We start from the raw sequence: 21,999 nt of genomic DNA on the forward strand, positions 1-21,999 counted from the left end.
GGAAACATTTGAGTCAATATAGGGTTAGCAAAGACCCACTCCTTCTATACTCCCTTGCTTCTTCCTTTCTTTCTTCCTTTCAGCAAAATTTAGTGAATGGCTGTTTTGTTCTAGGTGCAGAGTATACACTGTCCTAGAAGTGGACTCTGCCCATAAGGAGCTTACAGAATAGTGAGGGAGAGAGATGGCTAGTGTGGTGGTATGAGACACATTCACTGATAATGTATATTTTGAGAAATGGAAGTACGAAGAGTATTTCTGTGTTTTTTAAAATTAAAAAGACAGTTCCAATCATTATATCATTTAACATCTTTACTTAGACTGTCTCAGTGAGTTCTGCTTTGTTCAATGCTTGGAATAAGTCTCTCTGGTATGCTTCTTTGAATAATGAAGACTCTCCATAATCCACTTTTATTTTTTTGCCTAGGCTGCTGCAAATTACCTTTGTGTAATTAAAAGTAGCTTTCCTTAGATTAGGTTTCCATTGAGATTAGTTTGCTTTTTTTTTTCAGTCCTTGATTTATGGGTTTGTGGTTTTATTGTACCAGGGACTTTTGTAGTAAGGTGCTTCCAAATATACAGATGCAAGAGAGATAAACAAAATACCTTTAATTTACACTTTTACCTTAACAGTCTCTACTTCTGACCTGTGGCAGGTTGTTAATGCATCTCCCACCAATGCCAGTCATCTCCCTTCCCATATACAGACATCTCTAGCTGTGTATACATAGTTTGTATATAGAGAGTTGACTAGATGTTGAAATGAACACGTGGATTTGTACATTTTTTTTTATTATTATACTTTAGGTTTTAGGGTACATGTGCACAATGTGCAGGTTTGTTACATATGTATCCATGTGCCATGTTGATTTCCTGCACCCATTAACTCGTCATTTAGCATTAGGTGTATCTCCTAATGCTGTCCCTCCCCCCTCCCCCCACCCCACAACAGTCCCCGGAGTGTGATGTTCCCCTTCCTGTGTCCATGAGTTCTTATTGTTCAATTCCCACCTATGAGTGAGAACATGCGGTGTCTGGTTTTTTGTCCTTGCAATAGTTTACTGAGAATGATGTTTTCCAATTTCATCCATGTCCCTACAAAGGACACGAACTCATCATTTTTTATGGCTGCATAGTATTCCATGGTGTATATGTGCCACATTTTCTTAATCCAGTCTATCCACAGTGAGATACCATCTCACACCAGTTAGAATGGCCATCATTAAAAAATCAGGAAACAACAGGTGCTGGAGAGGATGTGGAGAAATAGGAACACTTTTACACTGTTGGTGGGACTGTAAACTAGTTCAACCATTGTGGAAGTCAGTGTGGCGATTCCTCAGGGATCTAGAACTAGAAATACCATTTGACCCAGCCATCCCATTACTGGGTATATACCCAAAGGACTATAAATCATGCTGCTATAAAGATACATGCACACGTATGTTTATTGCAGCACTATTCACAATAGCAAAGAGTTGGAACCAACCCAAATGTCCAACAACGATTTGTACATTTTTTTAAAGACGAACAAATGTGAAATTCTTTCTGTGACATTCAAGATCCAGCAATCCTTACATTATTTTTTAGCTGTAGTTTTTATTTTGTTCTGTATTATTGAAACAAAGACTAAGAAAAGCAACACAAATAATCCGAGGATTAGGGAGTGCATTAATAGAGTGGCTGTTAACTGGAGACATTTGGCAGTGCTTGGAGTCATTCTTGGTTGTCTTGATTACTGGAATCTTGTGGGTAGAGGCCAGGGATGCTGCGAAGCATGCTAAGTAAGATGCACAAGACAGGCCCCCATAACTAAAATATCCAGTCCAAAATATTAGTAGTGCCTGGCAATAATTGGATTTTTGGAATTCTAAACATTGAAAAGATTCAGAGCAAGTTTGTAATTTAGGTTTAAGACAAAGATAGAGGAAAATTATAGAGTTATAGAACCCTGAAAGACATTTAGTCCAGCCTACCCATTTTCTAGTAAGGTAACTGCTAGAAATAAAAAAAAAAAGTGACCTGAAGCAATGTAACTCCTTCACCTCCTGAACATGTGATCAAGCAACTTGCCCAACTTCTGTGTGCCTGCCTTTTCTCCTCTGCAAAAAGGGATGATACAACTTGCTCGTGCTCACTTTGGCAGCGCATATACTAAAATTGGAACGATACAGAGTTATTAAAAAGAAAAACAAAAAAAAAGAAAGAAAGAGAACTTGTCTCAAATTATGATTGCTGTGACGATTAATTAAAATGTAATACACGTAAAATGTTTAGTACAGTACTTGGCCATAGTTCGTTGTGAATAAATAGCAGTGGTGAGGGCCGAGGTGGTGATTGTTCTTTATGCTGTTGCCCAGAATCACAGAGCTGGTTTGCAGTTTGTTTAACCTTGTTCCCCTGACTCTCAGTTCCATTTTCTATTACACTGCCTTGGGGGACTATGAAGAAGGGTTATAGGGGCAAGTTAATGGAGATTAAAGACCAGTCTGGACAGCAGCTTAGTAGCTGGTAATTCAAGGGAAAGTCTGAACACAAATTCTCTGTAAAAGACAGAAAGGGGATTTGTAGATGGTAGGTAGAGAGCTTTGAGGAAGACATAAGGAAAATTGGTCTCATCTAAAACAGACTCTTTTCCCAAAGCTCTGTGAATGGTGTTCCAGGTGGTCACACCTCCTGGTGGAGCCTAGACCAGGTGACCTTTTTCAAACCCTACAGCCCTCACCATGTTCACATGGAGGCAAGATGACTCTCTTTCTGTCGGGTAGAGTCCTTGAAATGCTGGGGTGGTATAAACAATATAGACAGCACATATGGAAACCTTTCCAACTCTAAGATTCTCTGGTGCTAAGTTTTGTGGACCTTAGGCTGGTAAGATCATGTGACATAGAGCATGCCCAATAGATATGTGTAGACAATCACAAACCTCTTGTTTTATGGTTTGTGGAATAAAGTGCTTTATTAGATTTTACTAATTCAGTCAACATGAGCATATGATTAAGATGTTGTGTAAAACGCTTTTTCCTCTGGAAACAGTAATATCTTACCAACAATTCTCTGAATTAGGTTTTCTCTTATTTTCTTCAATGGCTTACAAAAATTCGGCTGGGCTCGGTGGCTTATGCCTGTAATCCCAGCACTTTGGGAGGCCGAAGTGGGCTGATCACAAGGTCAGGAGACCGAGACCATCCTGGCTAACATGGTGGAACCCCGTCTCTACTAAAAATACAAAAAAAACATTAGCCAGGCGTGGTGGCAGGCGCCTGTAGTCCCAGCTACTCAGGAGGCTGAGGCAGGAGAATCGCTTGAACCCAGGAGGCAGAGATTGCAGTGAGCCGAGATCATGCCACTGCACTCCAGCCTGGACAACAGAGCGAGACTCCATCTCAAAAAAAAAAAAATCTTCATAGGCAATTAAAGACATTTTCTTCCAAATCAAGAATAAGTTGGTACATAAAAGAAAACAGTGAATCTCAGTTGATTTTGTTTTCTATATTTTTGTGTGACATTCAAGGTCCACAAAGCAGTCAGAGAAGAGCAACACATGCCTGTCCGATGAGTGCTGACTGAGCACCAGGAACTGTGCTAGAAGTTAGAAGTTAAGTGATTTGCCCTGAGTCACACAGTTGGTAAGCAAGACAGCCAAGACAACACGGCTCTGCCTGGCTCCAAAGTGCATGGGCTTAAACATGCGCTGTTTGCTGCATCCTGGTTCTTGACAGAGAAGGACTTACTAGAATCATAAGCAGATCCCCTCTGAGATCAGACTGTTCTTATTGCAAAATGCCTCCCTTAGATTATTATTCTGTATTTTCATTTGACCTTCAACTTTTTCTTTCAGGTGTTGTGTAACGGACCAGGAACATGTGTTCCTATCTGTGTATCTGCCCTTCTCCTTGGGATACTAGGAATAAAGAAAGTGATCATTGTCTACGTTGAAAGCATCTGCCGTGTAGAAACATTATCCATGTCCGGAAAGATTCTGTTTCATCTCTCAGATTACTTCATTGTTCAGTGGCCAGCTCTGAAAGAAAAGTATCCCAAATCTGTGTACCTTGGGCGAGTTGTCTGACAAATGGCAACTGACTTCTTTAGAATTTTGCAGTTAACAGTAGTATGTACTCAAGTTGGGGGGAAAAACCCTACATGTTTCTTGTAAAGGCGTCTGACAGTCCTGAGAACTATTGATGGTAAGGAATAAAAAATGTACAGATGACTCAGTGAAGAAACTGAGGCTTCTCTTATGAAACAAACATTGATAAACGTAACTACTAAATGTTTATGCCTCTGTAAACCAAATTTCTTTTCTAGATAAAAATATGTATTACTACCTGCAAATTTTCTTCTGGCTGTTTTAGTGGTATTTTTTTTACAGAACTAAATATAGAGTTCGTATGATTAGTAATATTTCCTGTCCTACAGCTTTTTTTTTTTTGTAAAGTATTCTGCATTGTAAAAGAAGAGAAAAAAAAAGTATTTCTGAGTTTTGGTTCAGATACAAAAGGCTTTATTTCCTGTATGGAAACAGTGATGTCCCCAGTGAATCCTTTCAGCATAAAGGAAGCAGTTATATTAAATTGGCTTCATGACAATTTGCACTCCACAAGCCTCCAGACCTTGAGCATAAACCAGGATCATTTTTTGTACTTCAGTCTTACTTTTTGAGTAGTTGGCCTTAATACAGAGTATCTTTTAAAATCTCTTGTTTAGGCCAGCGTGGTGGCTCACACCTATAATCCCAGCACCTTGGGAGGCTGAGGCGGCGGATCACTGCAGGTCAGTAGTTTGACACCAGCCTGACCAACATGGTGAAACTTTGTCTCTACTAAAAATACAAAAATTAGTCAGGCGTGGTGGCACATACCTGTAATCCCAGCTACTCGATAGGCTGAGGCAGGAGAATCACTTGAACCCAGGAGGCGGAGGCTGCAGTGAGCCGAGATTGCACCATTGCACTCCAGCCTGGGTGACAAGAGTGAAACTTCGTCTCAAAAAACAAACAAACAAATAAACGAAACTCAATGATGCAGGGACTGTTATTATTCCCATTTTACAGATGTCTTGTCCAAGATCACATGACTAGTAAGTAGCAAAGCCACAATTCAAGTTCAGGTAAGCCTGACTTCTTAGTGGGGCCAGTTTCACGGGTGTGGCCTGTGCAGTCACATAGAGTTCTGCACTGAAGAGGGCCCCCACACTTGGTTTAATGTTCTGCTGTGACTCTCTTGAACTTCTGAATATTTTTTTAAACAATGAACTTATATTTTAGACCTTCTAAATTCTGTCGCTGGTCCTGCTTGAGACTGTGTTTCTAGTGGTGGCACGTCTACTATAATAGAAGTACAACAGTTAGTGCAGTGCCTGGCCCAGGAGCTCCTCAAAAACAGGAATTCCATTTCCTTCCCTCTAACCTCTGCTTCTTTAACAAAGCAGCCAAAAAAAAAAATAAACAGAAAAGAGAAGATACTCTCCTGTAGTATTTCAGTTTATATATAGGTTTTTTCCTCTTAAATCTTTTGCTTTATAAGTATGATACAAATCTAATAAATAGTGATTAGTGAAGTGATTGAATTTTTGTGAAAAGAGACATGATTATCCATAATCATGTAAAATTAAAATCCTGAGGCTGATCCAGCCTTTTTTCTTCTTTTTTTTTTTTTTTTTTTTAAAAAAAAAAGAAGAACCGCCTTCTCTGAATCATGTAACAGGCGCATCTGTCAGCCGGACATCTTGCTAGGTTTTTGGCTGGAGAAATGTGTAGCTGAAGATGTCTCAGAATGGTGAGAACACTTTGCTGTCTGGATTTAGTGGGCCTGGGGCAGCCAAATGATAGTTCATTGTGCTTTGATTTTAATCCTCAAATCTCAGTCACTGGTTGCTTCCCTGGAGTATCAGAGCATATTAGTATCGTTCAACCAGGGGCTGAGGTGAAATAAGCCTTGACTGTTCTAGAGAGAAAGTGATTTTTTCAGGGACAACAGCATCTGCATTTTATTGCTGTTTAAGGCTTTCTCTGCTCTGTACTTTGTTCCCTGAGTGGCACTAGGTAAATGAAAGGTGAGGGAAAGTGAACTGCATTTAGTGAATGCCTGTCTGTGCTGTGGGGCAGCTTCCCTGGGCCCCCACAGGTAATCCTACTGCAGAGGCTTCCATCAGGTCAGAGCTTACAAAGATCAGACCAGAGAGAATTGTAGAAAAGATGCTGTAATTTTTCCCAGAAACATATGTCCCAGATGTTTTGCAGAGCCTTAACTTAAGACAGTGGTTAGCCTGGAATGTCAGAGAAAGAATGTGTATGTGTTATATCACCAAAAGTTTAGAAATATTATATCTTTCATAGGTTCAGGCTGCTGTGCACTCATTCAGAGCCAGGCTGAGGCATGAGTTATTGCGTCTTCCTGATCATTCAGATTACTTGGTAAACAAGTGCATGCTCTGCTGTGTGTTACTGTTATGGCTAATTTGAGTCCTCAAGGTCCCGTTAGCAGAGGGGGCTGGTGGCACAATTTCCCTGCTGTGCATTTCTGTGACACTCAGAAAGATAGTGCTCTAGTCTCAACTTAAACTGAAGAAGATGAGTAGCTAGCTTGTCCCTTCCAATTTCTCTTAGAACACTCTGAATGCAAATTTTACTGTAGGAGACTGTTCATGAAAAATTAATTGAATCAGTCTTCAAATGAGAGGCAGGGAAAACACACATCCTGACCACACCTACTTCCCTGGAAGATTTCTATCTACAGTTCAGCTATCCTAAAAGGTCTCAGCAGCTTGCCAGGTCAGAATGTCTAACTATTTCAAAAAGGATGCCCAAAAATCATGACAGGAAACTTTAGCCTAGAACGAAGAGTGCTATGAAATCATGTCAACAAGAGGAGTGGTGTACAGTTGTGAGTTGAATAGCAAGATGTCCTTGCTAGGAAGGAGATGACCCAAGCTTCCCCTTATAAAAGCAACTTGGAACACATTATTTTACCTTTCAAAGATACATGGTAAATTAAAATTGAGAAACGTACCCCTTTACTATACAGTTCCTTGGGTTGAATGAGTGCTTTATTTTTTCTGAAAAGCCCCATCCCCCAAAAGGCATTTGATAGCAATGTATTAAGCACCTTTTACCAACGATAAGAACATCATCATAAGTGTTAAAATTGTCCTTCTTCCTACAGGTCAGTGTTTGAGCCTCACGGAGTTTCTTCCCATGATTTCAGCCCTGGCGCACAATGAGCAGACACCCAAATCTTGTCCGCCTTGAACATTCTTTTGTTAGGGCCCATCCCTCTAGCACTCTAAAAACAAATCATCTACTACTGTGTTCTTGCTGCCCACTCATTTTAAACATGAATTTGACATAACTCCTCCTTTTCCCACTGGAGTAGTTAACTAATGCTAGCCCACTAGCTTCTATCATGTCCCTCAAGCAACAAACTTTGGAATCATTTTTGCTTTTTCACTCTTTCCTTACCCAATTATAATTGGTTGCCTTTTTTATTTTATTATCCCTAGAATTTTCTCTTATCTTCCTCTTCTCTCCTTGAAATTACTCTTACTGTTCATCTCCTTTGTCATCACCTGTTGATTCTGCCTTTGACTTAGTTCATATCTACCCTTTCCTTTTCAGTCCCATGGTTACAATCTAAGCCAGCTCTTCAACAAAAATTTCTTGCTTGATGAGCACATTTTATTGAGGAACTGAGGAAACACCTGTGGAAGGAACAAATGAATGATTTTGTTAATTATTTATGTTTGTCTTCAGAGACTTCACCTCATGCTAGTTTTGTATCCTTGTTTCACTTTTTTCTTTCGTTCTTTCTTTTCTTTTTTTTTTTTTTTTTTTTTTTTTTTTTTTTTTTTGAGACAGTCTCGCTCCATCGCCCAGGCTGGAGTGCAGCGGTGCAATCTCACCTCACTGGCTCACTGCAACCTCTGCCTTCTGGCTTCAAGTGATTCTCGTACCTCAGCCTCCCGAGTAGCTGGGATTACAGGCATGCACCACCACACCCGGCTAATTTTTGTGTTTTTAGTAGAGACGGGGTTTTACCATGTTGGCCAGGCTGGTCTTGAACTCCCAACCTCAGGTGATCCACCCACCTTGGCCTCCCAAAGCTCTGGGATTACAGGTGTAAGCCACACATCCGGCCCTTGTTCCACCTTTTATAATATTTACACCACAGAGAGGATAAGTAATTTATTAAAGATTATAGAACTAGAAAGTGACAAAGCTCGGATTTGAACCAAGGCATTCTGGCTCCAGCCAGGCTTACCTTAATAGCTATGTTAAGTTGTTGTTTTTTTTAAAAAAAAAAAAAAAGAAAAATGGTCCTCGAAAGGAAATAAATGGGATAACAGGGTACTATGATGGAGTAGAAGGTAGTTGGTGTTCTAGATAGGGAAATCAGGAAAGGCCTTTCTAAGAAAGTGGTATTTTACCTGAGTTCCAAAGGATAATGCCTTAAATATTTGTCCTCCTTCTACTTCACTTCCAACTTAGATTTTGCCTCACCCACAAAGTCTTTGTCTTCAGTCTAGTTTGAGCAAATTCTCTAAATAACTCTGTGACATAGCCACCCGTACCAAAGGTTAGTGCTGAGTTACATGCCATCGAATTGCAGTCCTTGTACTTACAAACACCTGTGGAAGGAACAATGAATGCTATTGGTGATTATTTATGTTTGTCTTCAGGGACTGGACCTCATTCTAGTTTTGTATCCTTGTTCCACTTTTGATAGTATTTACACCACAGCTCTGTACAAAACATAGGCACTAATTAAATACATAAATTATTTGGCCAGGCATGGTGGCTCACGCCTGTAATCCCAGCACTTTGGGAGGCCAAGGCAGGTGTATCACGAGCTCAGGAGTTCAAGACCAGCCTGGCCAAGATGGTGAAACCCCATCTCTACTAAAAATACAAACAATTTGCCGGCGTGGTGGTGGGCACCTGTAATTCCAGCTACTCGGGAGGCTGAGACAGAGAATTGCTTGAACCAGGGAGGCGGAGGTTGCAGTGAACTGAGATGGCACCACTGCACTCCAGCCTGGGGGACAGAGCGAGACTCCATCTCAAAAAAAAAAAAAAAAAATTATAGCTTCAGACTTGTCTAGGCTCACTTCAGTTATATTTTATCTAGACCAGTGCTTCACAAACTTTTTGATCTCAGGACCTCATTATACCAAAAAATTATTGAAAACTGGCTGGGCACAGTGTTTCACACTTGTAATCCCAGCACTTTGGGAGGCCAAGGTGGACGGATCACCTGAGCCCAGGAGTTTGAGATCATCCTGGGCAACACAGTAAAACCCCATCTCTACAAAAAAAATACAAAAATTAGCCAGGCATGGTGATGCACACCTATAGTTCCAGCTACTTGGGAGGCTGAGGTGGTAGGATCACTTGAGCCTGGGAGGCGGAGGTTGCAGTGAGCCGAGATCATGGCACTGCACTCCAGCCTGGGTGACAGAGTGAGACCCTGTCTCAAAAAAAAAAAAAAAAAAATCCCAATGAGCTTTTGTTTGTGTGAGCTATATTTGTCAATATTTACCATTGTAGAAATTAGAGAAAACTTTTAAACACAAGAAATAAAAGGACGTATTCCATTGGCTGTCAGAACAATATCATCACATATCTTGTTGCATCTGGAAAACTATACCATCATGAGAATGACAAGGAAAAGGCAAATAACATCTTAATATTACTATGAAAATAGTTTTGACTCATAAACCCCTAAAAACTTCTTGAAGACTCCCCGGGACCTTGGACCACATTTTAAGAACTGCTGCTTTACATAATGTCACATCAATGAATTCATCTCCTCTTTTTCTTTTTCTTTTTAAATAGAGACAGGGTTTCACTATGTTGTCCAGACTGGTCTCAAACTCCTGGTCTCAAGGAATCCTCCTATCTTGGCCTTCCAAAGTGCTGGAATTACAGGCATGCGGCACTGCGCCCCGCCTATCTCCTCTTTAGTCAGTCAGTGATCTGTGTATTAGTTTTATTGCTGTGTAAAAAATTGCCACATATATATTGGCTTAAAACAATACATTATCTCATAGTTCTGTAGGTTAGAAACCCAGGCAAAGAAGGTTTTCTACTCAAGATCTCAAAAGGCTGAAATCCAGATGATGGCCAAGGCTGAGTTCCGATCTGCAGCTCTGAATCCTCTTTCAGATACATTCAGATGGTTGTTGGCAGAATTCAGTTCCTTGCGGTTGTAGGATTTGTGGTGGCCTGCTTCCTATCTTTTAAGGACTCACATGACTGAGTCAGTATAATCTCCCTTTTGATTAATTCAAGGTCAACTGATTAGGACCATAATTACGTCCCTTTTGCCATGTTAATGTAACATAATCAGGGGAATGACATGACATGATATTCACAGATCCCACCCATACTTACGGATAGTAGATTATCCAGGGCATGTAAATCAGGGGTTGGAATATTAGGGGACATCTTTTTTTTTTTCTTTAAGACGGAGTCTCACTCTGTCACCCAAGCTGGAGTGCTATGGTGCAATCTCAACTCACTGCAACCTCCACCTCCCTGGTTCAAGCGATTCTCGTGCCTCAGCTGCCTGAGTAGCTGGGATTTCAGGAGTGCACCACCAGCCCGGCTAACATTTTTATTTTTAACAGAGATGGGGTTTCACCATGTTGGCCAGGCTGGTCTGGAACTCCTGGGCTCAAGTGATCTGCCCACCTCGGCTTCCCAAAGTGCTGGAATTACAGGCATCAGCCACCATGCCCGGTCTGGGGGCCATCTGAGACTTCTGCCGACCACAATCAGCCAGATGTTTTTTGTTTTGTTTTGAAAAAATAATAACCTTTCACTTGGGCCACCAAACTCCTACCTTAGTATCCAAGTTCTCTAATTTTTTTTTAATATGGGAAATCCACATCTCCCAAACTCTATCCCTTTTCTAGCAAGTTACTTGAGCTTTCTGTAAAATAAGCATAATGTACCTGCGTTAGAGTTGTATGAGCCCTAAACATTCAGATGATGTATGTACTGTGTTTAGCATGGAGCCTGCTAAATAGTAAGCCCTCAGTCACATTTGTCTCCCTCAGTGGTAGCTCCCCTGGTGTGTTAAGGAGGCTCTTCTTTCTTTCTTTTCTTTTTTTTTTTTTTTGTGACGGAGTCTCGCTCTGTCGCCCAGGCTGTAGTGCAGTGGCGTGATCTCGGCTCACCGCAAGCTCCGCCTCCCGGGTTCACGCCATTCTCCTGCCTCAGCCTCCCGAGTAGCTGGGATTACAGGTGTCTGCCACCATGCCCGGCTAATTTTTTTTTTTTTTTTTTTTTTTTTGTATTTTTAGTAGAGACAGGGTTTCACCGTGTTAGCTATGATGGTCTGTATCTCCTCACCTCGTGATCCGCCCACCTCAGCCTCCCAAAGTGCTGGGATTACAGGCGTGAGCCACCACGCCCGGCCAGGAGGCTCTTTTTAAACTAAGTGCAGCAACTCCCTAGGTGGCTATAGTCCAAGAAAACCCAGAAAATACATGCTGCCAAGGATTTGGAGAAACTGGAGCCCTCCTACATTGCTGGTAGGAATGTAGAATGGTACAGCAGCTGTGGAAAACAGTTCAGCAGTTTCACAAAAATCAAACATAGAGTTATCAGAAATTCTATGACCCAGAAATTCTACCCATAGGTATATACCCTGGAGAATTAAAAACATATATTTACACAAAAACTTATATGTTCACACCAGCATTATTCATAATAACCCAAAAGTAGAAACAACCCAAATGCTCAACTAATGAACAGATAAACAAAATGTGGTATATCCATATAGTGGAATATTACTCGATCACACAAAGGAATGAAGAAGTACTAATACATGCTACAGTGTGGATGAACCTTGTAAACAGTATGCTAAGTTACAGAAGCCAGCCACAAAAGACAACAAATGCATGATTCTATTCATATGAAATGTCCAGAGTAGGCAACTCCATAGACAGAAAGTAGCTTAGTGGTTTCCAGGGGCGGTGAGAAGGGGAAATGGAGGGCAACTCCAAATGAGTATGAGGCTTCTTTTGGAGGTGATGAAAATGTTCTGGAATTTGACAGTGGTGATGGTTGTACATCTGTGTACATATACTCTGTGAATATACTAAAAGCCACTGAATCGTATACTGGGTGAATTTTATGGTATCTGTAGACATTCCAGTTGACAATCACATCTTAGTATAGACTTTGAGTCATCTTACTCGAGGCACTAGACATGCAAGAGGAGAAGTCTCCAGATTATTCCAGCCCTGCCATTTGAGTCACTCCAGCCTTTCTGGTCTTCCCAGCTGAGGCTCAGACACCTTGGAGGAGAGAAAAGCTCTCCCTTCTGTGCCCTGTGATTTGCTGATCCATGGAGTTCATAGGCATGATTAAATGGTAGTAGTTTTCCACCATGAAGTTTCGGAGTAATTTGTCACAAAGCAATAGGTAATTAGAAAAATAACCTTTCAGAAGGAGCCAGTTTCTCCAAAGCTTGGGTACCTTAGCTTAATATTAAAAGAGGAAGAAATTTCTTGCCCCCCAGGCAAAAGGCAGAAGATGTATTTCTACACCATGGATAGGAAAATGATTTTTTTTCTCCTTTCTCCTTGGCCTGCATGCAGCAGTGAAAAAGAAACCAATGGATTCTTTTAAATCTTTAACCATATGCAGATGAATAAGCACATGGTTGGACTTGATTCCTAATCTCTTTTCCTTTCCTGTATAACTGAGATTTTTTTTCCACTCTAATAAACTTGAGCATTTAAACAGAAGTCATGTGTCACATATATGACGATTAGCAGCAAGAATGTAGAAAAGGAGATAGCGGCTGAGCATGAAGCCTTAATTAATACCCAAGCCATTCAACTGAAAATAAGGACAATGTTTCTGGCAAGGAGATGTAAAAAAAAAATTCTGTCCAATTTGGAGTCATTTTTTTCTCTCTCAGTCTTTTTAGGATAATGATTTAAAATTCAATGACTATAAAGAGAACTTTTTTTTTTTTTTTGAGATGGAGTCTTGCTCTGTCACCCAGGCTGGAGAGCAGTGGCGCAATCTCAGCTCACTGCAACCTCCGCCTCCCGGGTTCAAGTGAATCTCCTGCCTCAGCCTGCTGAGTAGCTGGGATTACAGGTACCTGCCACTGTGCCTGGCTAATTTTTGTATTTTTAGTAGAGATGGGATTTCATCATCTTGGCCAGGCTGGTCTCGAACTCCTGACCTGGTGATCCACCCACCTCAGCCTCCCAAAGTGCTGGGATGACAGGCGTGAGCCACCGCACCCAGCCCAAGAGAACTTTTTTAAGTTTTCAGTTGAGCTCCAGTGATTGAAGTGCAGTAATCTTTGTATGACATCAAGAAGGCCCACCCTCCCCATGTCTGGGTCCCCACTGGACTGCCAACCCCCAGAACGTACACACTGAGAGTAGGAAGGGAATACAGCCCAAGGAAAGCCAAGCAGCCACAGGAGGGATGCAGTCTGGGGACAGTCTCTTCCCGCCTCTCAAAAAAAGGGAAAAGAAGTTTCATTCTTCAAGGAAAAGGGAGAAAAACAGGACTTTTATGGAAATACCATATACAGAGTTGGCAGAAATTCAGCAAGGAATAAAAAGTATCCAAAATGTTCCCTTATTCAGTTCCAGTCTGGCAGACAAATTAAAAGAGGTTCAATTTTCAAACCGATTTGCCCTGAATTATCTGGACCTAAAACCATGCAAGGCATCTAAAAAGACTCGTGGTTTGGTCCATTGACAGCCCAATTGAACAAGCGGAGTCTAAAGCAGCCAGATGGAAAAAGCTTAAAATGTTTTCATCAAAATCTTATAAAAAACAAAGTATTTGTGGATGAAATGATGAGAGGCCTGAGATTTTATTGAAAATCCATTGCCAGAGTGGGGCAGGAAGGAGAGTTTATAGATAAAACAGGATTAGCCATGCGTGTGGAAGCTAACTGGGCAGGGGGTACATGGAGATTCATAAATAAGCCCATTATATTCCCTCTATTTCATATATGTTTCAGCATTTCCATAATTAAAAGCTCTAGAAATATATATCATGTAAGAAATTTTCAGATGCTAAAAAGCCAAAGAATGTATTGATTACAGATAAATGAAACAACTAGGTTTTTAAATGAGAACAAGAAAGGACACTTAAAAATTACTTTTATTTCATGCTTAACTCATGAAAAAAAAAAAAGTGGGCTGGGCACAGTGGCTCACGCCTGTAATCCCAGCACTGTGGGAGGCCGAGGTAGGTGGATCACGAGGTCAAGAGATCAAGACCATCCTGGCCAACAAGGTGAAACCCCGTCTACTAAAAATACAAAAATTAGATGGGCGTGGTGGCACGCGCCTGTAGTCCGAGCTACTCGGGAGGCTGAGGCAGGAGAATCGCTTGAACCTGGGAGGCGGAGGTTGAAGTGAGCCGAGATTGTGCCACTGCACTCCAGACTGGTGACAGAGACTCCGTCTCAAAAAAAAAAAAAAAAAAAAAAAAAGAGAAAAGGATCAGTCTGCAAATCTGAACCTGAATAGGTTTCTGTGACTTGAAATAGTCTATGTTGGGCCTTTCAATACACTGTTATCGAGTTTGAAATGTCACCATAATCTTTATCCACCTAAGGGCTGTGCTCCTCATTGCTTGGTAAATATTTGAGGTGTTTCAACATCAATTTGACAAGACCTTTACAGGAGACTTAAGGGCACTGACTCCTATTGAAGGATCCGTTTCTCCAAGGGCACGCTCCCCGCTCTGTGTCAGAAGTGCTCTGTGTGCACTGACTCATTTAATCCTCAGACCCAAGCAACTGAGGCCCACACTTACTTGCCACTTTCCTCCCTACGGGGATGGAAGGGCCACACCTTTCTAGACCAAACTCTGGCTGCCCAGGCCCCCAAAATTCCCTGCCTCAGTGGCCCGAGCCTGCTTCTAGGATTTGCATGGGCCTCTTGCCCCATGGAATGCAAGTGAACTGTGCCCCCGGGCTGAGAGACGGCATGGGTGGTTTTCAGTGGGGAATGGTGTGGCAGGAGTGAGGACCTGCAAGCTGAGGTGTGGAGGGCAGGATGGAGCCAGATGGAAAGAGAAGGGAGGGGGCCTGTGGCAGAGGTTTTTGTGTATAATCTTGCCAGGGGTCCTGGAAATGTTAGGGGTGGACCTAATGAAGTAATATTAAAATTACCACCTTTTCTGGAGAAAATAAAACTGAGAAAGCTTGAGTAATTTGCTTAGGGTTGCACAGCTGGCTAGTGGCAGAGCCAGGGCTTAGCCTGTCGTTCTTGTGATTCCATGACTCTTCCCTTTCATGCTCCACACAACAAAATCCACAGAATCTGCAGGTACCCGAGTCTCTCATGAGACACAGAGACAGTCCTGAAAAGCTCTTCCATCAGATAAGTTGCTTTTCTACTCTGTACTACATTATCGGTGCCAACTCAGAAGGTGGCAGACACAAGTGGTGGCAAAGCCTCATCCAGAAAAAATTACCATGGGAAGTTGAATCAACAGAAAAATATTTGATACAAGAGTATGACAGTTAATCCTAGGATTTCACTTTTTGTTCTGAACTTCTGACCTACAGCTGCTAGTCCAACCACGGAACATCTAAAAGTTACTTTAATTAGGTTTTAACCCTGTCGAGCGAGCATTTGGCCAATCAAATAAGTAGGTCTTTGTTTATTTCCTTTAAACTCTAAAGCCAGGAAATTACTTTTGATATGTTAAGACCCCTGCCTTCCCTCCAAGGACATCCTGAGACATAGAAATAAAATCTAGCCAAACATATTTTCAATTACTATTCATAAAGAAACACCCATCACATTATAGGTAATTTGAAAAAGCAAATTTATGGAAAAAATTGTTAAAATATTACAATATCTTTTAGAAGGCATAATTTGATGTACTTAAAACCAAGTAGTCACTTTTTGATATGTTTTGGATACTAATCACAAATATCTAAAGTTAACAGTAATAATAGTAGTGAGTGCACAATTCTGAGTCTTTTATGTGTATTAATTCACTAAATCTTCACAGCAGCCATAGAGAGTAGTTAGGATTAGGTTGATGCAAAAGTAATTGTGGTTTTTGCCATACTTTTAATGGCAACCTCTCTGGGCCCTGTTTGTTCCTCTGGATACAATACAGATGTAATCAGCCTTCCTGGGCCCCATGTCTGCCCTGGAGGTCAGTTGCCTGCATTGTCACATGCCAAAATCCCTTAAGTATGATTCCAAAGGCTTTGAATAGCAGTGTTGGTTTTTACTGAAGATTCGGAGGGTGTGGAGGAGGTTGGGTTGTATCATATATCACCAGCAAAACATCCTTAAAGATTTCTTGAAATACTTTTCCCCCCAAATTCCCTTTTCCTCTACCAGCTGCCCAAATTCTCTTTCTCTCTTCCTTTCCCCTTTACAAAGATATTTTTTTCCCTTTTCTTTCTCCAGTCACACTCAAGATTTCTCCCTATTCCAAGTCTATTTTCATTCAACAAATATATATGTACATATGTGTATATATATATGTTAACGTGTGTGTGTGTGTGTGCATGTGTGTGTGTGTGTATATATGTATATATATATTTGTTATCTAGCCTAGGTGACAGGAAACCCTGTCAAAAATATTTGTATATTTAGATATATATATATTTGAATATTAACATATTTAATATATTAGAGATATATATTGAATATATATATATTCAAATATTTGTTGAATGAAGCCACTGTACCTGGCATCCAAAAAAACTTTTAAAAATTAGCTGAGTGTAGTGGGATGCGCCTAGAGTCCCACCTTCGCAGGGCAGGCTGAGGCAGGAGCATCCCTTTAGCCCAGGAGGTCGAGATTACAGTGAACTATGATTGCACCACTGCACTCCAGCTTGGGTGACAGGGCGAGATTCTGTCCCAAAAAAGGAAAGAAAAGAAAAAAGAAATTAACTTAAAATTTTTAAGGTTGAGATAATAGAACCCCAACTTAAATTAAAAAATAATTTTGATTCAGATAAACAAAGTCTAGGTCTCAACCCAATTTCAAAACCTGATAGATTCAAGAGCTCAGATAATAACTGTCAGGGCCCTATTTTGGCCTCCTCTTTTTTCCTGGCTCTGCTCTTCTCTTCCTGTCTTCATTCTGTATACAGGCATTCTCTAGTTGGCAAGCAAAACAATCACCAAAAGCCTCAGGTTCACATCTCCCAACTCAGCAACCCCAAAGGACAGAGAATGAATGCCTCTCTCTTGATACTCATTTATCAATAGCAGGGAAGCCTTTGATTAGCTCTGCCCAAGTCCCCATGAACCAATCATTATGACCAGGGAGGGCTGGGACTGTGATTGATAGCCCCATCAATGCCATATGGGGTAGGGGAGAAATTACCAAAAGAACCCAAAAGAGAAGAATAGGAAAGTGAGTGGGAGAAGCCAAATGAATAGACGCAACCATCTACCACCTGGTCTGTGCCATCAAAGAACTTTCAATTTAGTTGAGGACATGGATACATGAACCAAAAGATAATGTGAAGAAGCATACACTTGCCCAATGGTTGGCACCCTGCAATGCAGAATATCCGAGCTTCGCTACTCTGCAGAAGCCTTCTGAAGATTGCCCCCAGTGTAGGCCTTCTAGATCCCTGCAGTTCTTGTTTGGCTTCCTTCTCATCCCCACGCCACTGCTGGCACCAGTTTCCTGTGAGCTTTTCTTAGTGTCAACCCCAGTAATGGTGGCGGGAACAGGAGAGAGGCCCAGCAGACAAAATAGTAAAGCTAGGAAATTCCCACTCGCATGGCAGCATATGATCGTTTCATCAGAGCAAGCAGAGTAAAGAGGAGCTGGCCATTTGGTGAAACACATAGCGTAAGACCCAAGAAAGGAATAAGGAAAGAGCCAAGAGGAAAGTAGAAAAAATGTAATTTCTACTATTAAAAAAAAAATTCTGAAATGAAACTATTTTTTGCTGGACATGTAGAGTAATAGTACAGCATTTCTTTAATGGAAAAAGCTCCATTCATTATGCTTAGAGAAGTCACTTGTCTGCCTGTTAACATGCTTTAAAGTCATGGGCTTAATAAAGCCCCTCCAGACTCCTAATTGGAGTCTCCTTTCTTTTGCTTTAGTTTTCTTTTTATGTATTTCATGTATGTATTTCATGTTTTAAATTGTTACTACAGCCTCCTGTCAGTTAGAATTTTTTTTAAACAAAGTCTTAAAAGACTGCCTTTGTCTGTAAACCAGTGAGAACTCCTAGAGGGATTTATAAGAATCAGGAAAAGTTTTCTGTTTCTGTCCTAAAAACAGTGGAGTAAGTGGCAACATGTCTTTGGGGAGCTGCCCATACATTCTTCATATCGACATTGGCTAGAGTGATCGGATTTGAGCAACAGAAGTCATTTAATTCATACAAGCATCAGTGATTTTTGTGGAGGCCCTAACTTGGTATCAGTCTTGACAATTGTGATTTAGAATGTCACGGTTTTTATGAATTTGTTGTTTCCTCTGTTGTCTAGTCACATAATTAAAGTATCCAAGGGCTACCACATGAGTCCTTGTTTTGTTAGGGACTTTTCTATTGCAAACAAAAAAAGAAAAAAGAGTCCTGACTTATATAAGAATGCTGAACGTATAGATTTAAGTATAAGGCAATGCATGTTAAAAGGTATATTCCAGTTCTGAAAAGGAAACGAGTCAGTTACAATGGAAGGATTTCCTTACTTTTTTCTGCTATTGTTCTGGAGAGGGGCACAGTGGTCTCAAACCCAGATTTGTTTAACCAAACCTGTTAACATGATATTTTTCATAAACTTACTGGATTGTAAATAGGAGTTAATTTACTCCCTACCCAAATTATATATTAAATATTTTGGAATACTAAGGGTCTGGCTTATACCATTGTTTGCTGTATAATATAGTCAGTAATCATATATCCAACATTTTTGGATCTTGTTTTCCCCAACTTCTAAGCCAGGGATTCTTAAACTGGAGTCTATGGAAATGGCTATGACTTTGGGGATTTGTGTATCTATGTATTTTCTGGAAGACAAGCTATAGATTTCATTAGATTCTCTGTATACCTTCCCCTCTCCCCCTTCAGAAAGATACTAAAAGATTCTGAGGCTTTTTAGAGAGGGGCTCTTCCAAAAATGAAGAGTATAAAACTGTCTCTGGTGGCTGAGTGCGGTGGCTCACGCCTGTAATCCCAGCACTTTGGGAGGCCGAGGCAGGCAGATCACAAGGTCAGGAAACTGAGACCATCCTGGCTAACACGGTGAAATCCCGTCTCTACTAAAAATACACACACACACAAAAAAATTAGCGGGGTGTGGTGGCGGGCGCCTGTAGTCCCAGCTACTCAGGAGGCTGAGGCAGGAGAATAGCTTGAACCTGGGAGGCAGAGATTGCAGTGAGCTAAGATCATGCCACTGCATTCCACCTGGGCGACAGAGCGAGACTCCGTCTCAAAAAAAAAAAAAAATAGAACAAAACAAAACAAAAACCTGTCTCTGAGGACAGCAGAATGCCAGAAAAAAAGATAGAAAACAAGATAGTAGCTTTTTTTTTTTTTTAGAAAATGATTTTTTTTTTTTTTTAACAGAAATCTGCCTTGAATTTTTTTCTCTCCTGAGCCTCTTGGCCATTGTTAATTGTTATTTAGTATTCTTCACCGTGAATTACTCTGTGGGTGACTGTAAATTACTAGATTCTATTTTAACTAAAGGAGCCAACACAGCAAATTTATGTTCTGTTATAAATTAAGTAGTGTGATGACATATGCTTAGTGGTTAGACTGACATGCAAAATAAATCAGATGTAATCATGTGAATATAAGTTTGAGATACAAAATAGCCATTATGGGGTTGAAACAAAAGACAGAATCATAGGAGTAGGAGTTTGCCAAAGCACAAATAAGCTAATTCTGCTTGCAGTCAGCAAAAGAAAAGTAATTTAAATTGGATATTTTTCTTCTTCTTTGAGTACCATCAAGAGAAGTTAATAACTCAGATGTGAGGCTGGTTGCAGTGGCTCACACCTGTAATCCCAGCACTTTGGGAAGCCAAGGCAGGCAGATCACCTGAGGCAGGAGTTCGAAACCAACCTAGCCAACACAGCAGAACCCCGTCTCTACTAAAAATACAAAAATTAGCCAGGCGTGGTGGTGTGTGCCTGTGATCCCAGCTACTCAGGAGGCTGAGGCAGGAGAATCGCTTGAACCCAGGAGGTGGAGGTTGCAGTGAGACGAGATCATGCCACTGCACTCCAGCCTGGGCAACAGGCCAGACCATCTCAAAAAAAAAAAAAAAAAAAACCTCAGATGTGAAAACACAGAATTTAGAGATAGAAGGTCTGTAAGTGGACACCCTCACTTATATTTTTAGCAGGTGAGGACACAGGACCAAAGATACTCCAAGACACAGATGGCTGGTCACAAAAGCCCTAACTAAAACTAAGGCATTCTAGCTCCTAGGCTGACTTTCCACTCCACTGCATTTTACCCAAAGCACTAAAGAGAGAACAATTGACTTTGAATTATCATGCAGATCTATTAAAGAATACACAGGCCAAGCATGGTAGCATCTGAAATCCCAGCACTTTGAGAGGCTGAAGTGCGAGGATCACTTGAGGCTAGGAATTCAAAACCACCCTGGATGACACAGTGAGACCCTATCTCTACAAAAAGTTTTAAAAAATACCCAGGAGCGGTGGTGTGCACCTGTGGTTTCAGCTACCCTGGAGCCTGAGGAAAGAAGATAGCCTGAGCCCAGGAGTTCAAGGCTGCAGTGAGCTATGATCATGCCACTGCACTCCAGCCTGGGCAATAGAATGAGACCCTGTCTCTAAAAAAAAAAAAAAAAAAAATTACACAATTAAAGCACATTTACAGTACCTGAAACTCAGATAACAGCTTGACTACCATGAGAGCTAAAGAGATACCGCCTATCAATGAATAAATGATAACAAGAACACAAACTAAGGCTAAATTTTGTCATTCTGGTTTTTAGAGCAGAAGCTAATTTTTTAAATTGACTTTATTAAAATAATTTTCTTCACTTAAATTTATACTTACCCCATGGAGGAGATAAAATTAAGGAAATGAAGAGCTCTAACTTTTTTGAACATGGGTTTCTACACGTTTGAATTTTCTCCCTGATCAGGTTATTATCTGTTATTTTTTTCTTTTTTCTTTTTTTTTGAGACGGAGTCTCCCTCTGTTGCCCAGGCTGGAGTGCAATGGCACGGTCTCAGCTCAATGCAACCTCCACCTCCCGGGTTCAAGTGATTCTCCTGCCTCAGCCTCTCAAGTAGTTGAGATTACAGGCATGTACCACCACGCCTGGCTAATTTTTGTATATTTAGTAGAGACTGGGTTTCACCATGTTGGTCAGGCTGGTCTCAAACTCCTGACCTAATGATCTGCCCCGCCTCAGCCTCCCAAAGTGCTGGGATTACAGGCGTTAGCCAACGCGTCCAGCCTCGTCTGTTATTTGCATAATTTTAATTAAAATAAAAAAAGACTCTTACACCTTGAGGTTTTTGTTTGATGTGCTGTGCTTCTCATCTACAAGTTTGATACTAGCAGTGGACTATTTTCTACACTTAGCTTATCAATGGAATTCAAAAGAAAAGAAAAATGACATAATTTTATTTGTGGAGAAACTCAGTCTTATTTTCTTTCTTGTGTGATTCTCCAAGGAAAAATGGAGACCAGAAATTTGGTTAAAATAGAACTTGTAACTGGAATAAATTTTGGCAACTTTGGGGCCAACCCACAACTCAGAGGGAAGCCAAATCTGGAGGCTAAGAAACTCCCAGGGTTAATTGCAGCTAGTAAACATGGATGGCAGGGCTTAAATCCCTGCCTCCATTCTCCCATTTATCCTCCCATTACCCATGGTGATGGCATTCCTGCAGTCAAGGGCATAAGTCATCCAATTTTACTTCCCATTGGTTTTCTATAGCTCCCATTGGGCTGTCCCATAGGGAAATCATTTGTTATGAGACAGAGTCTTGCTCTGTCACCTAGG

General features: G+C 40.9%; 1 protein-coding gene across 1 annotated transcript in view; it reads left to right on the top strand.

Annotated features, from left to right (window-relative positions):
- ALG14 (ALG14 UDP-N-acetylglucosaminyltransferase subunit) overlaps positions 1 to 4,405 on the top strand; it is a 94,256-nt gene extending 89,851 nt beyond the window's left edge. The window contains exon 4 of the mRNA XM_003260081.3: positions 3,842 to 4,405. Coding sequence (XP_003260129.1) covers positions 3,842 to 4,072 — 231 coding nt within the window. The 3' untranslated portion in view covers positions 4,073 to 4,405. The remainder of the gene's footprint in view (positions 1 to 3,841) is intronic.
- The last annotated feature ends 17,594 nt before the right edge of the window (positions 4,406 to 21,999 follow it).

The sequence above is a fragment of the Nomascus leucogenys genome, chromosome 12 (assembly GCF_006542625.1).
Source record: "Nomascus leucogenys isolate Asia chromosome 12, Asia_NLE_v1, whole genome shotgun sequence".
In the NCBI taxonomy this organism is placed as follows: Eukaryota; Metazoa; Chordata; class Mammalia; order Primates; family Hylobatidae; genus Nomascus; species Nomascus leucogenys.